At 52.3% G+C, this 19,099-nt stretch overlaps 1 protein-coding gene across 1 annotated transcript in view; it reads right to left on the bottom strand.

Moving 5' to 3' along the window:
• The window catches only part of SFRP1 (secreted frizzled related protein 1), a 53,412-nt gene extending 34,604 nt beyond the window's left edge, over window positions 1–18,808 (bottom strand). Inside the window, exons 1-2 of the mRNA XM_036877490.2 lie at window positions 17,977–18,808; window positions 12,339–12,416 (exon numbers count right to left, since the gene is read on the bottom strand). Coding sequence (XP_036733385.1) covers window positions 12,339–12,416; window positions 17,977–18,520 — 622 coding nt within the window. The 5' untranslated portion in view covers window positions 18,521–18,808. The remainder of the gene's footprint in view (window positions 1–12,338; window positions 12,417–17,976) is intronic.
• Between the last annotated feature and the right edge of the window lie 291 nt (window positions 18,809–19,099).

Below are 19,099 nucleotides of genomic sequence, written 5' to 3'. Positions count from 1 at the left end.
CTCCAGAAAGCCCCACACATCTGAGCTGACCCAGCCGTCAGGCCCTGACTAATGCCATTACTCATCCCACAAGTACAAGACTGGCTCCAGGGTAGGGGCGTCTGCTGCCGGCCCGGGGCCACTAACAAGGTCTGGAGAAAAGTCAAGGCAGTTTATAACAGCTTCTAATGACAACTGCTCTCGGTAATGACCAGCTCTGTGGTGTCCCACGTATGAGTTGATTACAGGCTCCAGCTCCCATGAGCATGACCAGAACAAAGGTTCCCTAGGGGCGCTGACCGCAGCAGAGGGCCTGGCTGCCAGGCCGCGTGCTGACCCCAGCAGGCCAGCCTTCAGGGACTCCCTGCAGTAGGTGGCCCGGGCTGGCCCAGGGTTGGCCAGCGCTGCCCTGAGCTGCTCTTAAGGGACGTCACTGGAAGGGCTCCCTCTTCTCCGCCCCCACCACAGACCCTCCGGCCCCCAAGGCCCGCAGCTCTGCCCTTAGCACCTAGGCACTCTGCATTCTCGAGCGCCTCCTTCAGGCCTCCTCCTCTCCCGCTCCCCATCCAAGGTCTGCTTTTAGGATGTACAGTAACAGTTCAAAATAGGCTCTTGATGCCTCTTCATTGCCAACTAGACAGATGCCCCCTCCTTTACCAGGGCACTCAAGGCCCTTCATGAACCAGCTTGCCTACTCTGTCCATCTCATTTCTAGATACGCAACACCATACACTGCGTAAGCTCACCACAAAGTCCCCAGTCCCCAGGGTACACAGGCAGCATCATACCTCGTCTTCGTGTCTGCTGGGCACTCCACTTGGCACAGCCTTCCTCTGCCCATCTTTCTGGCCTGATAATGCCTCCCAATTCCTCGGAGGCGAGCACAAGGTACCTCCTCTCTGGGCCCATTCCTGGCCTTCCCCAGGAAGAGCCATTCCCTCCTCCAGGCTCCCATGGAGCCCACTGCTTGGCACTCCAGGAATTCCAGCATTTCATGACATGGTCTTATATTTATGTGTTCCCTTCTACAGCCCCCCAGACGGTAAGCCTTCCGAGGGCAGAAACCCCATCCTTACATGCGCCAACCAGCGCTGAGTGTGATGGGTGATACAGCCCCAATGCAGTTCAGCTGGTGTTTATTCCATCTCTCACAAAGGCAATGAGTGCACCGAGGCACATCCATCTCAAGGGTAAGGCAACCCATGTGGAGTAGGACTCAAGTGCCAGGTGCCCGGGCCTCAGAGACGGAGCAGGGGCACCTTTGGGAAGCCCTGATGATCTCAAAGCTTTGGCTTCATGCCAGCCCCAGGGACGGGAGAGGGAAGTACTCCAGTCCTCCCAAGAACTCTCACCGGGCATACCCCAGCCCACCTCCAAAATGCCTATCCAGTCAGACGGAGGCATGACAAAGCGTGGTGCTCTCACCCGCCGTGGCGGCTCTGTGCCAGGCTTCTCACTGAGAATCCCGTGGAAAAGGCACCATGCACAGGGCAGAACTGGACTACTGAAAACCTCTCCCACCTGTACTTACGTGCACAGGTAAAGCACTATCTTCTGGCAAACTGAGGTTTTACCTTTCTCACCAAGGGCCCCCTGCAGGGTGCAGGGCACCTGGAGGGAAGAGGACATTCTCTCTGGCTCTGACCGTGGGGCTCCCCACTTCCCAGGCTCCAGGAAGAAATAATACACGTGAAGTAATGTGTGTGCACAGCTGGAACCCCTCGGATGTTGACCCCAAAGTCAGCATATGCAGTGTACAGTACTTGCCTGGCCACGGGCTCGGCTGGAACCCAAACATCGTCTGTTGAATTAAATCTGCAAGGGAATGTATGTACCTTCTGCAGACGGGTTTGCCAAAGAACACACACACACACACGCACACATCTCACACCTGTTCTGAAATGAAGATGTGTTCAGAGTAAAGAAGCTGTAACGTGAGAGGATGGGCACTGGCTGGCACTTGACACCCTGTAGGTATCTGTGCCCCTTTGTGCCTTTCCTTCTCAGAACAAAGGCTGTGACTTTCCAGGGAGCTCTGCTCCTTCTGGGTGGAAGCAGCCATGGATCGTTGTGGAGGTTAGAGGCTATTCTCGTCCTTTCCACTTCTCAGCACCTTGCCCAGAGCAGACAACTGTACTTATCGGCTGACCTTCCCTCCTGCAACCGTGGCCTGCCGGGTGGTGTCTGACTCAAGCCCACGGTCACACCAAATGGGTCACCACTGCTACACGCCTGTTCACGCCAACTGCCACTCCAGCGGGGCCCACCGCGCTTCCAGCTGGAATTAGATGACAGTGGGGAGTCAGGCTGAGCAGCGATTTCCATCACACCTCGGTCCAGCTTGGAGTCTCACAGTTCTTGGCCCCAGCGGGCCCTAATCCAGGACACTCAGTTGCTGGAACTAATAAATGACATTCTTTACCTGCATTTATTTACCGAATTAAGTTTTGGCACTTAAGAAATACTATTTGTTTTGAGTCATAGCTCCCTTTCCCAGCCCTCATTTCCAGACACCAGGAATGCCTTTCTTTGCTTTTTCCATGAAACTTAAGCCTGAAGTTAGAATACTCATCTTCTCCAGGAAGCGGCCCTGAATTTCTCCAGTCCCCATGGAAGACTCCTCCCTCCTTCGGGCTTGAAAGTCAGAACTACACGTTAAAGCACCTGAAGTTACAGGAAAACAGAGGCAAACCAGGAGGGCGTGGCCTGCCTCACCCACCCGAGTCTTGAAGTCGTTCATGACAGGCACCTGCAGACCAAAGGAAGCCCGGCAGGGTGCGGCCTCGGAGGGCTCGCTCCTGGGTGCCAGCTGTCTCTGAGGGTTTAAAGTGCTCATCCCAGGCCCCAGGCCCCAGGCCCAGCTCTGCCACCACAGACACAGAGGTATGGGTTTCCTTCAGCCAGGTAGCCATTTCCAGAAGCTGAATGGATCTGTGTCCAGACGATATCAGTGAGAACTAATTTCCAAAGGAATCACAAACTGAGGACAGCGTATCTGAGGTCCTCCCGGAAGGAAATGTCCTGGGGAAAAGGCTGATGGAAGAGCCAGAGAAAACAAGAGAGAGAGAGAGAAGGCCCTTCTCTCATTCTGCCTGCGGGAGCATGAATAAAGTTTAGGGGAGCTGATTTTTCCCCACTGCCGAAGGACTCTTTTGGCATCTCTTTACAACTCACAGGCATCCTTTCAGAATTTGTAAATGATTCCACTTAATTCCTGCCTTAAAGAAATACTCCTTTATTCCCCTAAAGCCCTGCAAGCTGGTAAGCATCTATTACCACACATCGACACCTACAGAGCTGTCAGAACAGCCTGGCCTCACACACCCGAGTACCCTCCAACCCTGGAAGACCGACACTATTCACTCTCAAAGCAAATGTGAGCACGGGGCTCTGTGCACAAGCCCAGGCAGTGGGGATGTTACAGGAGATGTCCACAAACACCATGAACTTCGGCCCTTAAATCCAACGCCAGGCTGACCGTCCACAAGCTCCAGATTCTGGGACCAGGACTGGGAACAAGCAATTTACACCTCAGTGGTCCCTCCCTGAAAGCCATGATGGACAAGTGCCACAATACCCTCCTGTGGGAGGCCCAGGGGCTTCATTTCACCTCTTGCCCTCCATCACCATCCGTCCCTCTCACTCAAACAGGCCCTGGTTCCCTTACCCCGGCGGCGCTCCCAGAGCCGGATGGGCACTCTCTCTGCCCAAATGGATCTCTCCCAACCACCACCAAGCAAGAGACCCTGGGGAAGCACCCGAACACTTCCCGCCGCTCGGATTCCAGCCCCGCAGAATTCACAAGGCGATTTCACCTCCCTCCACCAAGCCTTGGCCCCGGCTCCCAATCATTCAACATGTCCCAGCCCCCGGCTGGTTTGGTCCAACAAAGGTCTATTTTCTTAGAAACCTAAGCTGGCTGCTTCTGGTCCACGTCCCGCCTAACTCATCACAAGCTGTTTGTGGGCTGCTGAGGGAAGCCATCCCGAGGGTTGCCCCCTCTGAACCAGGAAGTCCCCAGGACCAGCACCAAGTGGCACTCAAGCCTGGGGAGGCCCAAGCAGCAGGGGTGGCACCTGTATACATGGGCCAGGCTGGTCCTTGCTTCTGGTGGCCCGGCCAAGCAGGCTGCAGTGCCAGGTCCTCTGCGGCATGGCAGGAGTGACAGCACTAGTGACAGGCTAGGCCTCTTACACAGCAAAGCTGAGGCTCAAATATTTATTGTATGTGTCTGGCTTTCACACGGAATTTGCAACCTGCCAGTTAACCGTGTTTACCTTGGTAGAAATTCACGGGAAATCTTAGTCTGAACAGGCCCGGAGTTTATTTTACTGCCAGATAAACAACTTTCTTTGATAAATCATCCGTGTGACAGTGTTCCTGAAAGACTAAACAAAGATTTCAAATGCAATCTATAGGCCTTTGAGAAGCCTTGCAAAGCTAATGCATGTTTAATTGGCTGCTCTAAGCAGGCTGGGGCAGGGCAAGGGCCTGACATTTCTTTGGCCATTTGTTCTCCTTAAAAAATATATAGATTGGAGCTTCTGGCTCATTTGTGCAAAACTGGAAGAAATTTACCGATACTTAAATGCTCATTTGCTTCTGAATATAGCCTTTTTTTTTTTTTTTTAGTTAAAGGGGATGCAAATCACAAATATCACAAGGCAGCTGTTGGGAAAAAAAAAAATGCCCTGGAGATACTGCCTGAGAAGAAGGCGGGCATAGAGAAGCAGGGCACACAAAGGCCCTAACATCTCTCTTAAACAGACCCACTAACTCATGAGTAGAAAACTCATATGAGGAATAAGACTTCTAAAATTCACACAAAAACAAAACAAAAAACTCCAGTGAGCGTGTCCTTGGACCAGTCTACGCTCTGTCCAAGCTCTGCACGTTCTGCAAACTATCTGAGGGCTTCCAGTTTTACAATGACTTAGGGGAGGCCATCTAACTAACACCCAGATCTCCTGACTTCTAGGCTATTCACATTGTTCCTGGTTTGGTTTGATTTGGGTTGGGTTTTGGTTTGTTTTGGTTTTAACTTTCACACCTAAAAGCTGCATAAAACTTTTCAAGGTTTTCCAAACGGGTTTTTTAAAAGGCTTCTTCAGTTTAATCCTCCATTAACCGGACAATTAACCAGGACATCCCATTCCATTTCCTTCCATGTTTTGCCATACCAGCTGATTTCATTAGTGGTAGAATCCTCCTACCTGTTTTAATTTCCATCTCGAAGCAATTCTTTCCAATAAGAAGAAATAACAATTATTATGGATTGAGCAGCCATCATATTCCAGGGATGAAACACAATTGATTCCCTTCTCCCTACAACACAGGAGTCGCCATCCACATTTTACCAGTGAGAAGACAGATTGAGGGAGGCTATGAAACTTTCTCGTGGTTACTGAGCTTACAGGGATGGAATTTAATCCAAGTCTGTCTGGCCTGAAGCCTCTGTTTTTCTACACTACTCCACCGCCTGCCTATCCACAAAGGAAGATACTAATAATTGTTGAACATTTTCCAGGTGTTAGGCACACACATCAGTCCAGTTCTAAGCCCCAAATTCTGAAAGCAATGGTGGAGTACCGTATGCCCCCTTCCCAGGAGTGTCCTCACAATCCCCGGCAGGATGGGAGCGTGCCGGGCGTGAGAGGACCTGATGGAGGAAGGGTGTGGAATCTGGACTGGCTACGCAGGTAAGCACTGGCGGGATCCAGAGCTGTAAGCGATGCCAGCCAGGCAGAGGGGCCTGGGGCAACCAGATGACTAACTCCTTTATCTGAGTCTTACCTTCCTCCTTCTGTAACATGAGAGCCCTGGACTGGCTGATCTTTGAGGTCCTGCCCAGCTAAGTGTACCTTTAGAATGACAGAGGGGTACAGGAGAGCAAGGCAGCCCCCAAAGAAATGGGCCACTTGTGTGGGCTGTGAGCAGCACCCACCCCACTGCATCCCTTACCCCAGAAAAGCCTCAGAGAACAGAGGTGAACTTGAGGGTAAATCCTTCCCCTGGCTTCCCTTCTCCAGGAGCATTTACACATCCATCAAATGATAAGGAGGACATTTTGCTAAGTGAAGTAAACCAGGCCCAGAAGGACAAATACTGTATGAGCCCATTTATATGCAGCACCTAGAAGAGCCAACTTCATCGGCAGAAAGCGGACCGGTGCTTCCAGGGCCTGGTGGGGGGGCAACGGGGATCAGTGTTAATGGGGGCAGAGTTTCAGTCTGGGGTGATGTGAAGTAAACAAGGATGGATGGTGGTAACGGTTGCACAATGCATGTGCTTAATGCCACTGAGCTGTACACTTAAAAAGGGTTAAGACAGCAAGTTTTATATTACGTATATTTTCAAAAATAAATTAACAAAAGAAAAAGATAGGGAGGGCTAAGCAATGAGGCAGGGCCACTCGCGACAGAGAATCACAGAGTCGCAGCTTGCAGAGTACATTGAAGGACGCCCAAACCACGCTGTGTGGCAACTGACCGCCGCCCGGAGAATCTAGCTGGCTTAACCACAAAGGAGGGAACTCATGTGCCAGCCAACCCTGAACCGATCATGCCCACACCTAAATCTTAGCACAAAGAAGAGCAATCATTCCAGCAGGATGCAAGGAGTGGGAAGGACTGAAAACAGGAGGCAGCTCAGGAAAGATCTCAATAAATGCGCTGAGACCAGAGGCCGGGTTTTCTGAGATGCACCTCACTTCTTTGGTGACAGCCTCGAAGGGAGGCCTCGTCTGCCGGGCACATGGCTGAGCTACTTCCCTCCCTGAGAAGGGCACCGCAGTGAACATCTAGCGGGCAGACTGTGTGCCGGCCCAGGACTGGGTTCCTGACACGACGCCTCACCTGCTCCTCAACAAAACCTCTACCTGCGATTTAACTGCCCTTCATAGACGGAGACTGAGGTCTGGAGGGGTCAAGAGATATGCCCAGTGTTGCAGGGCATACATACATTGGCAGAGGACAGACCGTTTCTGGAAAACCCCTGCCCCGTAAACAGACCTGGGCCTCTGTGTCCTTCCTCACACAGCAGCGCACTTTCCCAGGTTCAAATATGCTAAAGAAAAGTGTTTCTCATCCACATTTGCCTGATCTAAGTGTCTTCCTGCCACTTAGAGCCCAAAAAGAATCAGAGATGGAGAGACAGTGCACATGCCCCCCCAGACAGGAAACCTGGCTCTTTGCCCAGCTTTTCCTCACGGTTTCTCAGCATGGCTTCAGAGTGCAAAGTGGTCCCTGGTGACCTCAGTCCAGAATGTTCAGGGCCTCACTCCTCTGGCCAGAAGCCCAGTTGGGGGCCTGCTCGGGAACTCTCCAATGGAGACCACGGCTGAGCTTGTGAGTTGTGAGTTGACATCGCAACTCGCCCAGCCAACTCAAAGGCTTCCCAAGGCCTCTGGCTCTGCACGGCCTCCACCCTGCACAGCCCGCCCCATGCATGGGAAGGCTACTTACTTAGAAAGGGGTGCAGGCCGTAAGCGAGGGTCACACATCTGGGGCACTTAATGCACCTGACCCCCCCATGGTTTCCCACACAAGAAATGCCTTAATGACTTGTTCCAAGAATTTATAGATCTGCGGATGAGAGATGTATTTTAGAGATCTTCAGTGACCATAAAAACCAGTGTTCTCAGCCTGCCAACTCCACCCCAGGGTAACAGTTCCCTCTCCTGTGTCTTTTACTTTGATGGAACTAGATTCCTGGATGTCAGACTTTTGTTTTGTTTTTTACATATACACATATACACTCAGTCACCCAAGACAGGTCATGTGGTTTTCCTCGAACTTAAAAAACATGCTGCACATATTCACTTGGAAAGGAGCTCTGCCCTTTTATAAATAAGGCAGTCCAATTTCCCATCTCATCATTCATATACTCTCCCAACAAAATTTTATTTTATGCCTACCATGTATAAGACACTGTTCAGGGGCTTTTTAAGCACACACAGGCCTTGTTTGTTCATTCTAAGACAGATGATCTTCAACTCTTAACATGAAGTGTGTTTTCTTTGTCAGGGGTACAAAATGAATAGCACGTCTCACAATTTCTGGGTATCTTACATCAGGTAAAATATGGTACAAGGTACAGACCCTGCTCTCAAGAAGCTTACAGATGTCAGAATTATGGTGCTGGCAGCCAGTCCTTTCCCGAGGTTTAGTTTGGAAAGACAGAACCTGCTTCTTGCAAGAGATCAAAGTGCCTTTTAGAGTAAAGGACGGTGCCTCCAAACAGCAGCACAGCCAAGACACCTTGAAAGATGAGCGAAGCAGAGTGAGAACAAATTAGTGAAGGTTCAGGAACCTCGGAAAATATTTCTTCTAGGAAATACTCCCAAATGCTCACAGTGGGAGCTGATTTGTTTTCTTTCCTATTTGGCTCATTTTGCTGTTGCAAAGTACTGCTTTACTTTATATGAGGAAACATAAATGGGAAAGAAAAATCCTTCCAGAAAGCAAGGAAAATTTCTGGGGGCAAAGAAATCTTTTTCCACTGCAAGAAAACACCCAGCTAGAAAAGTTGCCACCTGAACTCACAAGCTCAAAAAGCAGGAGAAGCTAGTAGGAGAGGAAATCTGAGCTGCCTTAGCAGAAGTATATCATCATGCACTCTTCTAGCAGAAAAGCTTGTGGGTATTTACAGCTACTGGAGAAGAAGCTAAAGGGTGGCCAGAGGCAGGGTCCTAACCTCACAGCAATTGTAAACGAGACCCTCACAGCCCTGAGATGAGCTAACCTGAGTCAAGGCAGCTCTGGGCACTGAGTTGTTAGCAGCAGAATTACCTATGTGGCAGCTTGCAAGTACTATAGTGGCACCCTCTTGTCCTAGAGCAGGAAAAGCAGAAAGAAAATGCTAAGGAGGGCATCCCGATCCAAGCACAGCAGGCAGGCTGGCCACCATGCTGAATTCGGAGACTTTGCACCACCCTAACTTTGGCTTTGCACATCTGGTGCTTGATCCAGGCGAATGAATCCAGCTGCGTTCCTGAGCATCAGCACACAGGTGTTTCTACTGATGCTTTTCCCTGTTGGGGGGAAAAATACCTGCTCTGAACTGAAGGGTACAATGCACGGGTGGACACTGGTGGCCATGCAGACCTGCCAGCGAGTTAAAAGGCCCTGCGCAGGGAGGGGTAATGGTTGGGCATGCCCAGCCCCACAGAGGCTGCAGGAGTCCACAGATGTGTTGGCAGAAGGGCAAGGGCACACACTGACCCAGAAGGCTGTGCCCCGTTCCGGGAGCTCACAGAGAGCCTTCCGACAACCTAACGTCTGCCCAGTGGAGATATCAGGGCCACTTAATGCAAAGCCTGACCCCTGAGTGGGCAGTGAAACATTCCTTTTCTTCTCTGTTGTGCGTCTGCTTGCATTGCTGAATTTGTTTCCTAACTGAATCCCATCAGTGTGGCTGACCGCCCCACTTACTTGAAAATGAACCAAGCAGGAAACAAGTTTCTCAACAAGGCAACATTCTCCAGGGTGCTAAGAAGGGCAGAGCTAAGCTCAGCCCCCTCAGAGGAGAGTGGGGGGGGGGGGGGGAATGGCCTTATAATATTACAAACAAAAAAGCAAAACGTCTCTCCTGCATCCAGTTCAGAGAACCTGGCAGACACCACACCCATGCAGAGGAGATAAATGCTTCTGGGCAAAGCCCAGCGGCTCTTTGTCTTCTCTTAAATGAGGAAGATGGCAGGGCAAAGAGGAAAAGAACTCCAGCTGGGAAAGTCTGATTCCTTATTCATGAAATTAGTGGTCTTAATAAGATGCCGATAGGTTCCAAAAGGAACTCAAAAGTTCTGTGACCCCAAGAAGAAAATAATTTCAGGGCTAAAGGGGCCCAGTCCCAAACAGCTAATCACTTAGATTTGCCAAGAACTGATTGGTTATTAAAATAAGATTTTCCCTCCCTCCCAACTGGCTTGCTGACCTATTAAGTACCTGCTGCCATGGGGCAGGATGTCCATCCCTGGGTGGGTTACTGAGCACCCTCTAAACCTTGCTACATGTACACTGTGGAGTCAACCTTCCACATTCAATGTCTTGCCCAAGGCCTGTCTCGTCAGCACATACCTAGGGACTGTCTATAGTTTAGTTGCCACAAAGCCCCCGGCTACCAGGATTTTGTTGGGAGGAGGGAGGAGACCTGTGGACAAGTTCAGGTGGGTAAGTTCTGAGCACAAAGGCACAGGTTCTCTTCTGAGACCAGCTTCACATCAACTTTGACCTTGAGTTCCCACAGCCTCCTCTTGCACCACGGAGTTGCATGAAGACAATACAACTCTCTACGAAATCACTGATTTGGTCAGGGCTAAGACATTTAATTAAATCTTAATTCATTGGAGCTAAGTATTTTTTATCTAGCTCAGTGCTTTGCATTCAAGAAATGTTGAGTGGATGAGAACATAAATCAATGCACAACTGGACACACTGAATTTGAGTTCCCTACTAGGAAGGCAGGCCTGCCAGTCACCTTCACACACTCAGTTCTAGGGCTTTCCATGATGTTTCTCTCAGGAACTGAGCCCACTTGAAGTCACATGAGCATGAAACATCAGCTAATATATTCCCTTTCAGAGTTTCCTCTAAAAAGATTATCTGGGTTTGCTGAAATGTCAGAGGGGCCGACTTCTAAAAGTGCGTGTGCTGATTTACTATATCTGAGAGGATCAGTGAAATCTAAAAGCAGCCCCTCAGTTATCCCTTGGAAGGATTCTTCGAGAGCACAGCCATATCTCAGTAGATTCTTCCTGCCCCGGCCATGCAACGAAAGGTTTCTCGTCAGAATGTCTGATTTGATTTATGTCCATTTCCTCTATGTCCAAACGCATCTTCAGGAAGGAATCTCAGCCCCAGTGGTGGGAGAAAGGCTTGTTGCTACAGCAGCGTGGGGCTGTGCAGCCAGACTCTATAACAGGACAGTGCCAGGCTCAGCCAGGCCGTCAGCACCCCCGAGGAAACAGGCATGAGCATCAGGAAGCCAGTGTTACCGACGTTAGGTGGAAGGGTGATCAGGGTTTGCTCACATCCCTGTCAGTGCCCTCTACATTTCTGAGTTCCTTTAAAATGGCAAGAAAAAAGGGTATGACTCAAACTCAAGCAGCAACACACATAGTAGACCAAATCTTCCTAGAAGAGGTCCTGCCATCCTCCACCCAGAAGCAGGGGCAGGCAGACACGTGATGCAGAAACAAAGCACGCAAAACGTACCCAACCTAGAAGCTGCCTGGAGTGAAGGGGCTGATTTCCCAAACTTGTTTTCAGTCGTCATGACAAATACCCTGAGAATATACGTTGTATATACAATTCCCATGAACTGTGTGTTTGCACGTGCGTGTGCAGCTCACTCGGACATGGCACTTTGCCACGACAAGGCCTCTTCGCATACCTTATGGTGCTTGGTTAGTGAAAACACGGAGCAGGTGGCTCTAAATGGACATGAAGACTCACGTTACCTACCGTTCTGCTTTTCCCAGTAAGAATTCTGCATGAAATCTGGCCTCGGGGACACAATGCAGGAATCATGAGAAACACGCTGGCTGAAACTATCCTCAGGCAAAGGCAGCCTGGCCTGAGCCTCCGTATAAGACAGAGGCAGCCTCAAGAGAGTCGGCCTTCAAATGGATACGGTCGACATGTACTTTTCCCAGAGAAGAGCTCCAGTGTGTCTGGAGCTGGGGCCCTCTGCAGGGCAGGCTACAAGGGACCGTCCCTGAAAGGTTCCCTGAGATGTGCTCCCCAGGCCACATCCTGCCCTTCTCCCGGGGCTGTAAGTGCTGACTCAGAGTTCCCTTTAACCAGGAGTGAACTGGAGAGAAGACAGAGAAATCTCCCTACTGCAGGATGTCAATTTCCCTTGTCTGGAAGGACAAAGCCCTGGACTCCCCCTCCTGGGAAAGCACCCCAGGCAGGCAGCTGTTGCAGATCCTGGTCAGAGAGGTGCTGACACCTAGGGGTGGGTGGGGGAAGAGCCGATGCGGAGGGAAGGCAGCCCACGCTGGAGGTAGCTGTACCTCCTGGTGGCATCCAAGAGGGGTGTTTTCCCCTAGCTCCTCTGCTTCTGTCCCCAAGTCAGCCTCCCTCCACTCCTAGAGAAGCTTCCCCAAAACCTGTTCCATGAGCCCAAGCACGGAAAGACAGAAGTAATGTTTGATATTAATAAAAACTAGCCAGCATTCCCCCATCCCCAATCTAGTCTGCCAGCAGCTGAGAGAAGCAGCCATTTGAGGAGGATGGAGGTAGAGAATATAAGGATCCAAAATGATGCGTCAGCAAGCCGTCTAGTCCCCAGGGACCAGGGCCAGGAGTTGCCAGGGGAAGCCAAACCTCCCGAGGCAGCCCGGGGTGCTTTCTTACCAAACTCGCTCGCACAGAGATGTTCAATTATGGCTTCAGATTTCAACTCGTTGTCACATGGAGGACACACAGCTGTGCCTAGGAAGGGAAATGGGGAGAAACAGGAGCTGTGAGTTACCGGGAGGCAGTGTTGGGGGGAGCTTCCCCTGAGGAAGAGATCAGGCCGGGGTCTGGCTGAAAGTGGTTAGAGGTCTTCTGCAAGTTCTGAAAAGAAAAGTCCTGGAGCCCAGGACCTAAGGCCATAAACAGAAATAGCATTTCTTGAAAATTTGGGGCTTGAGCTGTGGAATAAGTCACAACTATTTAAACCAACATCACCTGGGGCTGGTAGGGGCAGATTCTATGGACCGTGATTCAGTTGGGTGTGATGGGTCCCTGGAAACACATCTAATCCAGTTGTTTCCTGTTCTTTCTTCTCCTCTCCCTTTAAATACCCCCCTGATTCTTTGCCCCTTCCCCTTCCCCAGTTCCCACCAAGACAGTTCATCTATCTGACCGGCTCTCTAGGAGCCAAAAGAGACACTCAGCCAGACTTACAAAACGCCAGCCACAGCCTGAACATCCCTCTGCAAAAGGGCTACTGCAGGACAAGTTCCCGCTGGTGGGACAGAGGCACAGCTGGGTGGGGGCCGGGGCAGCACTAGCCAGAGCTGCCAAATGGGAGGCCAGAGCTGGAGGGGGGAGACCCCCGAAAGTGTTTTCATGACACTGTGAAGTGCTTTGAAGAGGAGGTGTGGCTGGCTGGCAGAGGGCGGCTGGGAGGTGGCTAAGCACCAGGGGAGGTGACTTCTGACGCCAGGGCACAGGCCTTCTCCAAGCCCAAATGCTACCGACCCTAGTGGGATATCTGGGAGGTAAAGTGTCTCTGTGGGAGGGCAGGGAGAAAGTGATACAGGAGAATCCCCAGAGGATGGGGTGGCTTATCATCACCACCACCACCACCATTACCACCATCATCACCATCACCACCATTACCACCATCATCACTACCCCCATCACTGTCATCACCACCATCATTACCACCACCACCACCACCATCACCACCATTACCACCATCATTACCATCACCATCATTACTACCCCCTTCGCTATCATCACCACCATCATCACCACCATCACCATCACCACCGTCATCACCATCACCACCATCATCACCACCATCACTGCCATCACAACCATCACCATCACCATCACCACCACCATTGCCACCACCACAATCACCACCGCCATCACAACCACCATCACCACCATCCTCACCATCACTGCCATCATCACCACCATCACTATCATCACCACCACCAACACCATCACCACCATCACTATCGTCACCACCACCATCACCATCACCATCTCTGCCATCACCATCACGACCATCACCACCAACACCAACACCATCATCACTATCTCTGCCATCACCATCATCACCACCACCATCATCACCATCACTAGTCATCACCACCACCCATCATCACCATCACCACTACCTCCACCATCACCACTATCAACACCGTCATTATCTATCAGACAACTTGGGTTTTATCCATAACCCAGGAAAGCATTTGCATGGTATAAGGGCACTCCAACTCTGGCACAGCACTGGAGGCCTGGTCAAGCTGGAGTTGAGCACAGGACAGTCACCTGTGACCTGAGTCACTGAGCGACCTTCACTCAGATGTAAGTCTCTTTGTCTCCTCCTCTGCTTCCTTCTCCAGTGGCTTCTCTAGCAGCATCTCCTTCCTCAGTGAGTTTCCATTTGAAATGGGCAAAGCCTCCCCCAGTGGATGATAGGGAGGGAGTTACACAGTCCTCCCAGGCCACAGGACACAGTTGATCAACAATTGGCCAGCAAGCTGGCAGCACTGGGAGGCAATGCACAATCACCACTACTTCCAAGCAGGGTTCTGCACGGCCCCACAGAGACAGCACACCTAAGTCTTTATTGGCAGATTCCTCTCCCACCTTGGCTCTGTACCCACGGCCAAACACTGTCAAGATTCTCAGTGCAACAAGAACCAGTCATACACCAAGCAGAAGACTGGGTGACTGTCTTCTGGCCCAGATATTGGAAATTTGCTCTTCAGCCAGAACTTGAGACTAAGTTCTGGAAGCAGTGTTTCTGACAAAGAGAAAAACTGACCCAGAATTTTGCATTACAGTTTCTGTTTCCATGGGGAGGGAAACAGGCAAAGGAAGTCTTGCAATATGGGAAGGGCCGTGTTACCTTTACTGGGAAAGCGAACTGTGCTTGGGGCTTTTCCTTATTTATTTTTCTTTACATGGAAGTTATCACATTGCAAGTTTCTATTAATATAATCTTGACCAAAGAGGTAGGAGGCCAGGGCTATCAGAATATAAATGCTAGGGCTCTGTCTGTCCATACACATCATCTCTGGACAGGGTTATCCTACCCCACTGGCAGCCAAGGGCTCTGTACCTCAAAAGGGGCATTTTCCTCAGCCCTATCAATTACTTTGGCCTTCAGGACAGCAAGAGCTTATTGGGGTGAGCTCTGTGTGTTCTCAACATGGCTTTCCCCACCTCGACTTTTCTTACAGCCAACTGGAGCAGCGTGACCAGAGAAGAGAAGAATGTGTAATGCAATATTAATCTGTGCCCCTCCAGTGGGTCCCTGGGGCCCCAGCAGCTGCCTCTGCAGAAGAAATCAACCCAGTCACCGTCTGAGAGGTATAACTAAATCAGTGTTTTAAGGTATATTGAATATAATATTTAAAGCAAAGGAACCAAAAAGCTGAAAGATTTTGTGTTTCATTAAAACTTGAGGGAGAGTAAGGAGAAAGTTCAACACTGGAATCAAGATTAAGTAAATTTTTAAAAAATCAATGCACATATGCACACAGCACTCTTCTATCTCACACACATGCACACACAAGCACACTCTCTCTCTCTCTCTCTCACACACACACACACACACACACACACAGAACAGGTCCTCCCTGGCCAGCTCCTGGATTCTCAGAGAAGGGACCCTAAGGAAGGCTCTCAGGGAAAACAAGGGCACCATGGTCTCTGGTGTCTGTGACTCAAACAGCAGGGCCAATTTAATGCACAACAGACCTAAACAACACAACATTCCAAGTATGTGCTCATTCATACAACTTTAACCCATAGAACCTAGCAGGGTGGAGGAATGGCCCACTGGCTGGGAGTGGATAAGTCTAATGTAACTGCAAGATACAGAAATAATTTTCCTGGAAAAAGACTGACTGTCTTGCTCATCACAGAGGCTAATACAGCTTGAGCATCGGCGTTTGAGGGGGAAAAGTGTCTTTTGACTCAGTTCTTGTTATCAAGTTTGCCTTTAACAATATGTGGCCACAAAAAAACCTGCCCAAATTATATGAAATTATCACAAGCCCCATTGTGTGAACAGAAAGCAGTCCACAGCATGCACAGATATGACATCGCTTTGAAAACTCAGCTTTAAGAATAAAAAGAACAGAGAATAAAAGTAGAGCGTGTGGGCTTATTCTCATCCAATAGTAGCAGCTCTTGCTCTAGTGCCACCAACCGTTAAGGTTATGAGGACCAGTGGTCTGGGTTGTCTCAGCCTGCCCTGAGACAGATGTGTGAGGGCACACACACACACACACACACACACACACACAGCCCTCCCACCTCCACGCTCAGCTGACAGGGCCCCGGGGCTCCAGAGGTGTCATGTGGGGCTCCTTCCCACCGCGGGACTGCAGTGGTGGGAGGAACCTCAGCACACTGAGGAGAGACACAGTGCCCAAGCCCCACACCTGACTGGTTTTCTCAGCTTTTCTCTGGTCTTGGGAAGCTGGTCTTGGGAAGGTGACTCCCTGGGCCCTCCTGGGATGGCGGGAAGGAGAAGGGAGGGTGGTGCACCAGACGGAGAAGGGAGTAGACAAGTGAAACAGCAGCCAGGGAGTCAAAGGCTTTGAGAAGACAGCAATTATTCGGTGTTCCCCACTCCACCCCAGCCTTTTGGGGAATTGAGTCGGGAGATTTCTTTCCCCTTCCTAAACAGGCACCCCAGCCATTCCTCCCATCTTTCCCCTCGGAAGATGTCCCCCAAAAGTCTTCACTTTGTACCCACCAGCTGTCCCAGAATGAGACGGCTGGAAGGGCGGCCGAGCTGGCCAGGGCCTCCGGGGCTGGGCTGGGCTAATCTCCCCGCGGCGGAGGAGGAGAAGGAAAATCCTGTGGCCTGCAGGGGATGGCTCACACCCGCAGAACACCAAGTGTTCCGTTTGCTCTAGGTAATAACCCAGCTCTCGCTCCAAAAGGGCCGCACTTCCCCGAAGGTTAGCCCTATGCAGACACCCGGGAAACGGACAGCAGAGGTGTCCAGACCTGGCCACTGCTGCCTTCCCCCCCGGCCCAGCCCACGCCACCAAACGTGGTCACTCTGGACCCTTCACCTCCTTCCTTGACTGCTTCCAAGAGCATTCAAACTTCAGGGCGCCCCTTTCCCCCTTGCGGGCCCCTCCCCGACTCAGGGCGAGCACGCCCCTCAGTGGACATTTCTCTTTCCGGCATCACGTGAGGATTGGCCAAGTCAGCAAGCAGCCTGCGCCCCTTCCTCAGAAGGCCCTCCACCTGCGCCCCTGTGCTGGGCGCACCTGGCTGGAGCTTCCCATCCCCGGCTCTCTCCACATCTTTGGGCTTCAGCTCTGCTTCGGAAGAACTCAGGGATGAATTCGCGTTCCATAAACGTCAGGCCACCGCGCTGGGTTTTTGCTTTTTTGTTGTTTTTCGCCTCTCGGATTTTTTTCCCCTCCCACTCAGAACTGCTAAGTGAGAGGGTGTCGGAGAGGAGCCTCGGGCCCCCTCCGAGGCTGTTAGGGTAGACTCCAAATGCCGAGCCCCACTCCCCCAAAGAGAGATGAACAATGAGCTCATTACATTTTTATCTTTCTAATTACCTGAGGATTTGTGTAAATGAGAGAAGCAGGGGGTGTGCCCGCAGGCGAGGGAAGAGGCTTTCCATCCCCCAACCCTCCCGAAGCAGTTACCTGGAAGGTATGGAGAACCGGAAATCCCCTCAGCTCCTAAACCTTTTTTCAGTTGCTGCTCGGCTGCAAAACTAGCTAAAGTTTTAAAAAAATAACGAATCCTCATCGAACATATGAAAATAAAGCTGTGCGTCAGCGTTTTCTCAACCTATCTGAGCTTTCTACACTTTAGGTTTGGGGTGATTTCTTTTCTCCTCCTGGGGCATCCCGTTTAGGGTGTTTAAAACTTCGACAGGGACTCGGTTCCCTCCCAGTGAGAAGAGCTCTCCTTTTATTGGGAGCGTAAGACGTTGTTTCAAGTATGGAAAAGCGAGAGTGCCTCCCAGGGAGAGCCGCTCCAGGACCCGCGCCGAGTGTGTGCGCGGCCGCCGCCGCAGGGCCAGCCCGCTGCGCGCTTGGGTCGCGAGAGGCGCTAAGCGACTCCACGGACGGACCAGAGGCTTTCAAAAACTCACTCTGCAGTTGGAGAGCAACCTCTAGGAAGCGTGTCCGAACTGCGGGGGACAGAGAGCAGGGGCGCAGGTCGGGGTGGCAGGGGTGTCCGCCGCGCCCGCTGCAGCCCCGGCAGGCCCCGGGGCCCCCACCACCCACCACCGCCCCGGGCGGGGGTCGCGCGGGCGAGGGAGGGGCGGCCTTACCCTGGGGCTTGGAGGCTTCCGTGGCATTGGGCGGGGTCATGGCGATGCAGACGTCGCCCTCGGGGAACTTGTCGCACTTGAGCATCTCCGGCCAGTAGAATCCGAAGAACTGCATGACCGGCTCGCACGAGTCGCGCACGGCCTCGCAGAGCCAGCGGCACGGGTAGATGGGCCGGTCGAGGCACACGGGCGCGAAGAGCGAGCAGAGGAAGACCTGGGTGCCGATGTGGCAGTTCTTGTTGAGCAGGGGCACCCAGCTGCTGGCCTGCTGCTTCACCTCGGCCATGGTCTCGTGCTCCAGCAGGTTGGGCAGCACCATCTTTTTGTAGCCCACGTTGTGGCACAGCCGCAGGTCCACCGGGATGTCCACGCACTGCGGCGGCTTGGTGTAGAAGCGCCCGCTCTGGTACGAGCCGATGTCCGACTGGAAGCTCACGTAGTCGTACTCGCTGGCCGAGCCGGCGGCCAGGAGCGCGGCGGCCAGCGCCAGCAGCACGCCCGGGGCGGCCCCGCCGCGGCCCCCCGCGCCGCGCCCGCTGCCCATGCTGGCTCGGCGCACTCGCTCCCGCGACGTCGGGGCTGCCCCGGCCGCCTCCCCGCGCGCGTCCCGCCGCAAACTTTCCGGAGTCTAGGGGGGACAAAGGGCGCCGTCCCCACCGCGGCCCGGCTCGGCGGCCGAGCGCTCCGGCCCGGAGCTCGGCGGGTGGCGGCCCTCGGCCTGCGGGCGCGCGGCGGCGGGAGCTGGCGCGGGGCGGGGGCGCGCGGCGGGCGGCGGGCGGCGGGCGGCGGACGACGCGCGGCACCGACTTCCGAGGCTGCAGGACGCGAGTGCCCCGCGCTCCGGTTGCAAAGCCCTCGGAGCCTCCGCGCGCAGCCAATCAGCTCCCCGCGGCCCGGGCCGCGCTCCTCCGGCACATCCGTCACCGGCTCGATCAACCAATCGCTTCACTCTCGAGAGGGTTCGGTTTACTAGACCCAAGCACAGGTCAACACCCCTCAAGAAACAAAACCAATAAAATAAATACAAGAAAGAAGAAGAGGGGAAAGAAGACGACAAAGGCAGGGAAAGAGAAGAAAGAGGGAATAGTTAGAGGCGTGGGCTGGGTGGAGAGGATGTTTAGCG

Source organism: Manis pentadactyla, chromosome 7, assembly GCF_030020395.1.
Source record: "Manis pentadactyla isolate mManPen7 chromosome 7, mManPen7.hap1, whole genome shotgun sequence".
Classification (NCBI taxonomy): domain Eukaryota; kingdom Metazoa; phylum Chordata; class Mammalia; order Pholidota; family Manidae; genus Manis; species Manis pentadactyla.
The sequence above is the reverse complement of the archived record's forward strand: the minus strand, read 5'-3'. Positions and strand labels throughout refer to the sequence as shown.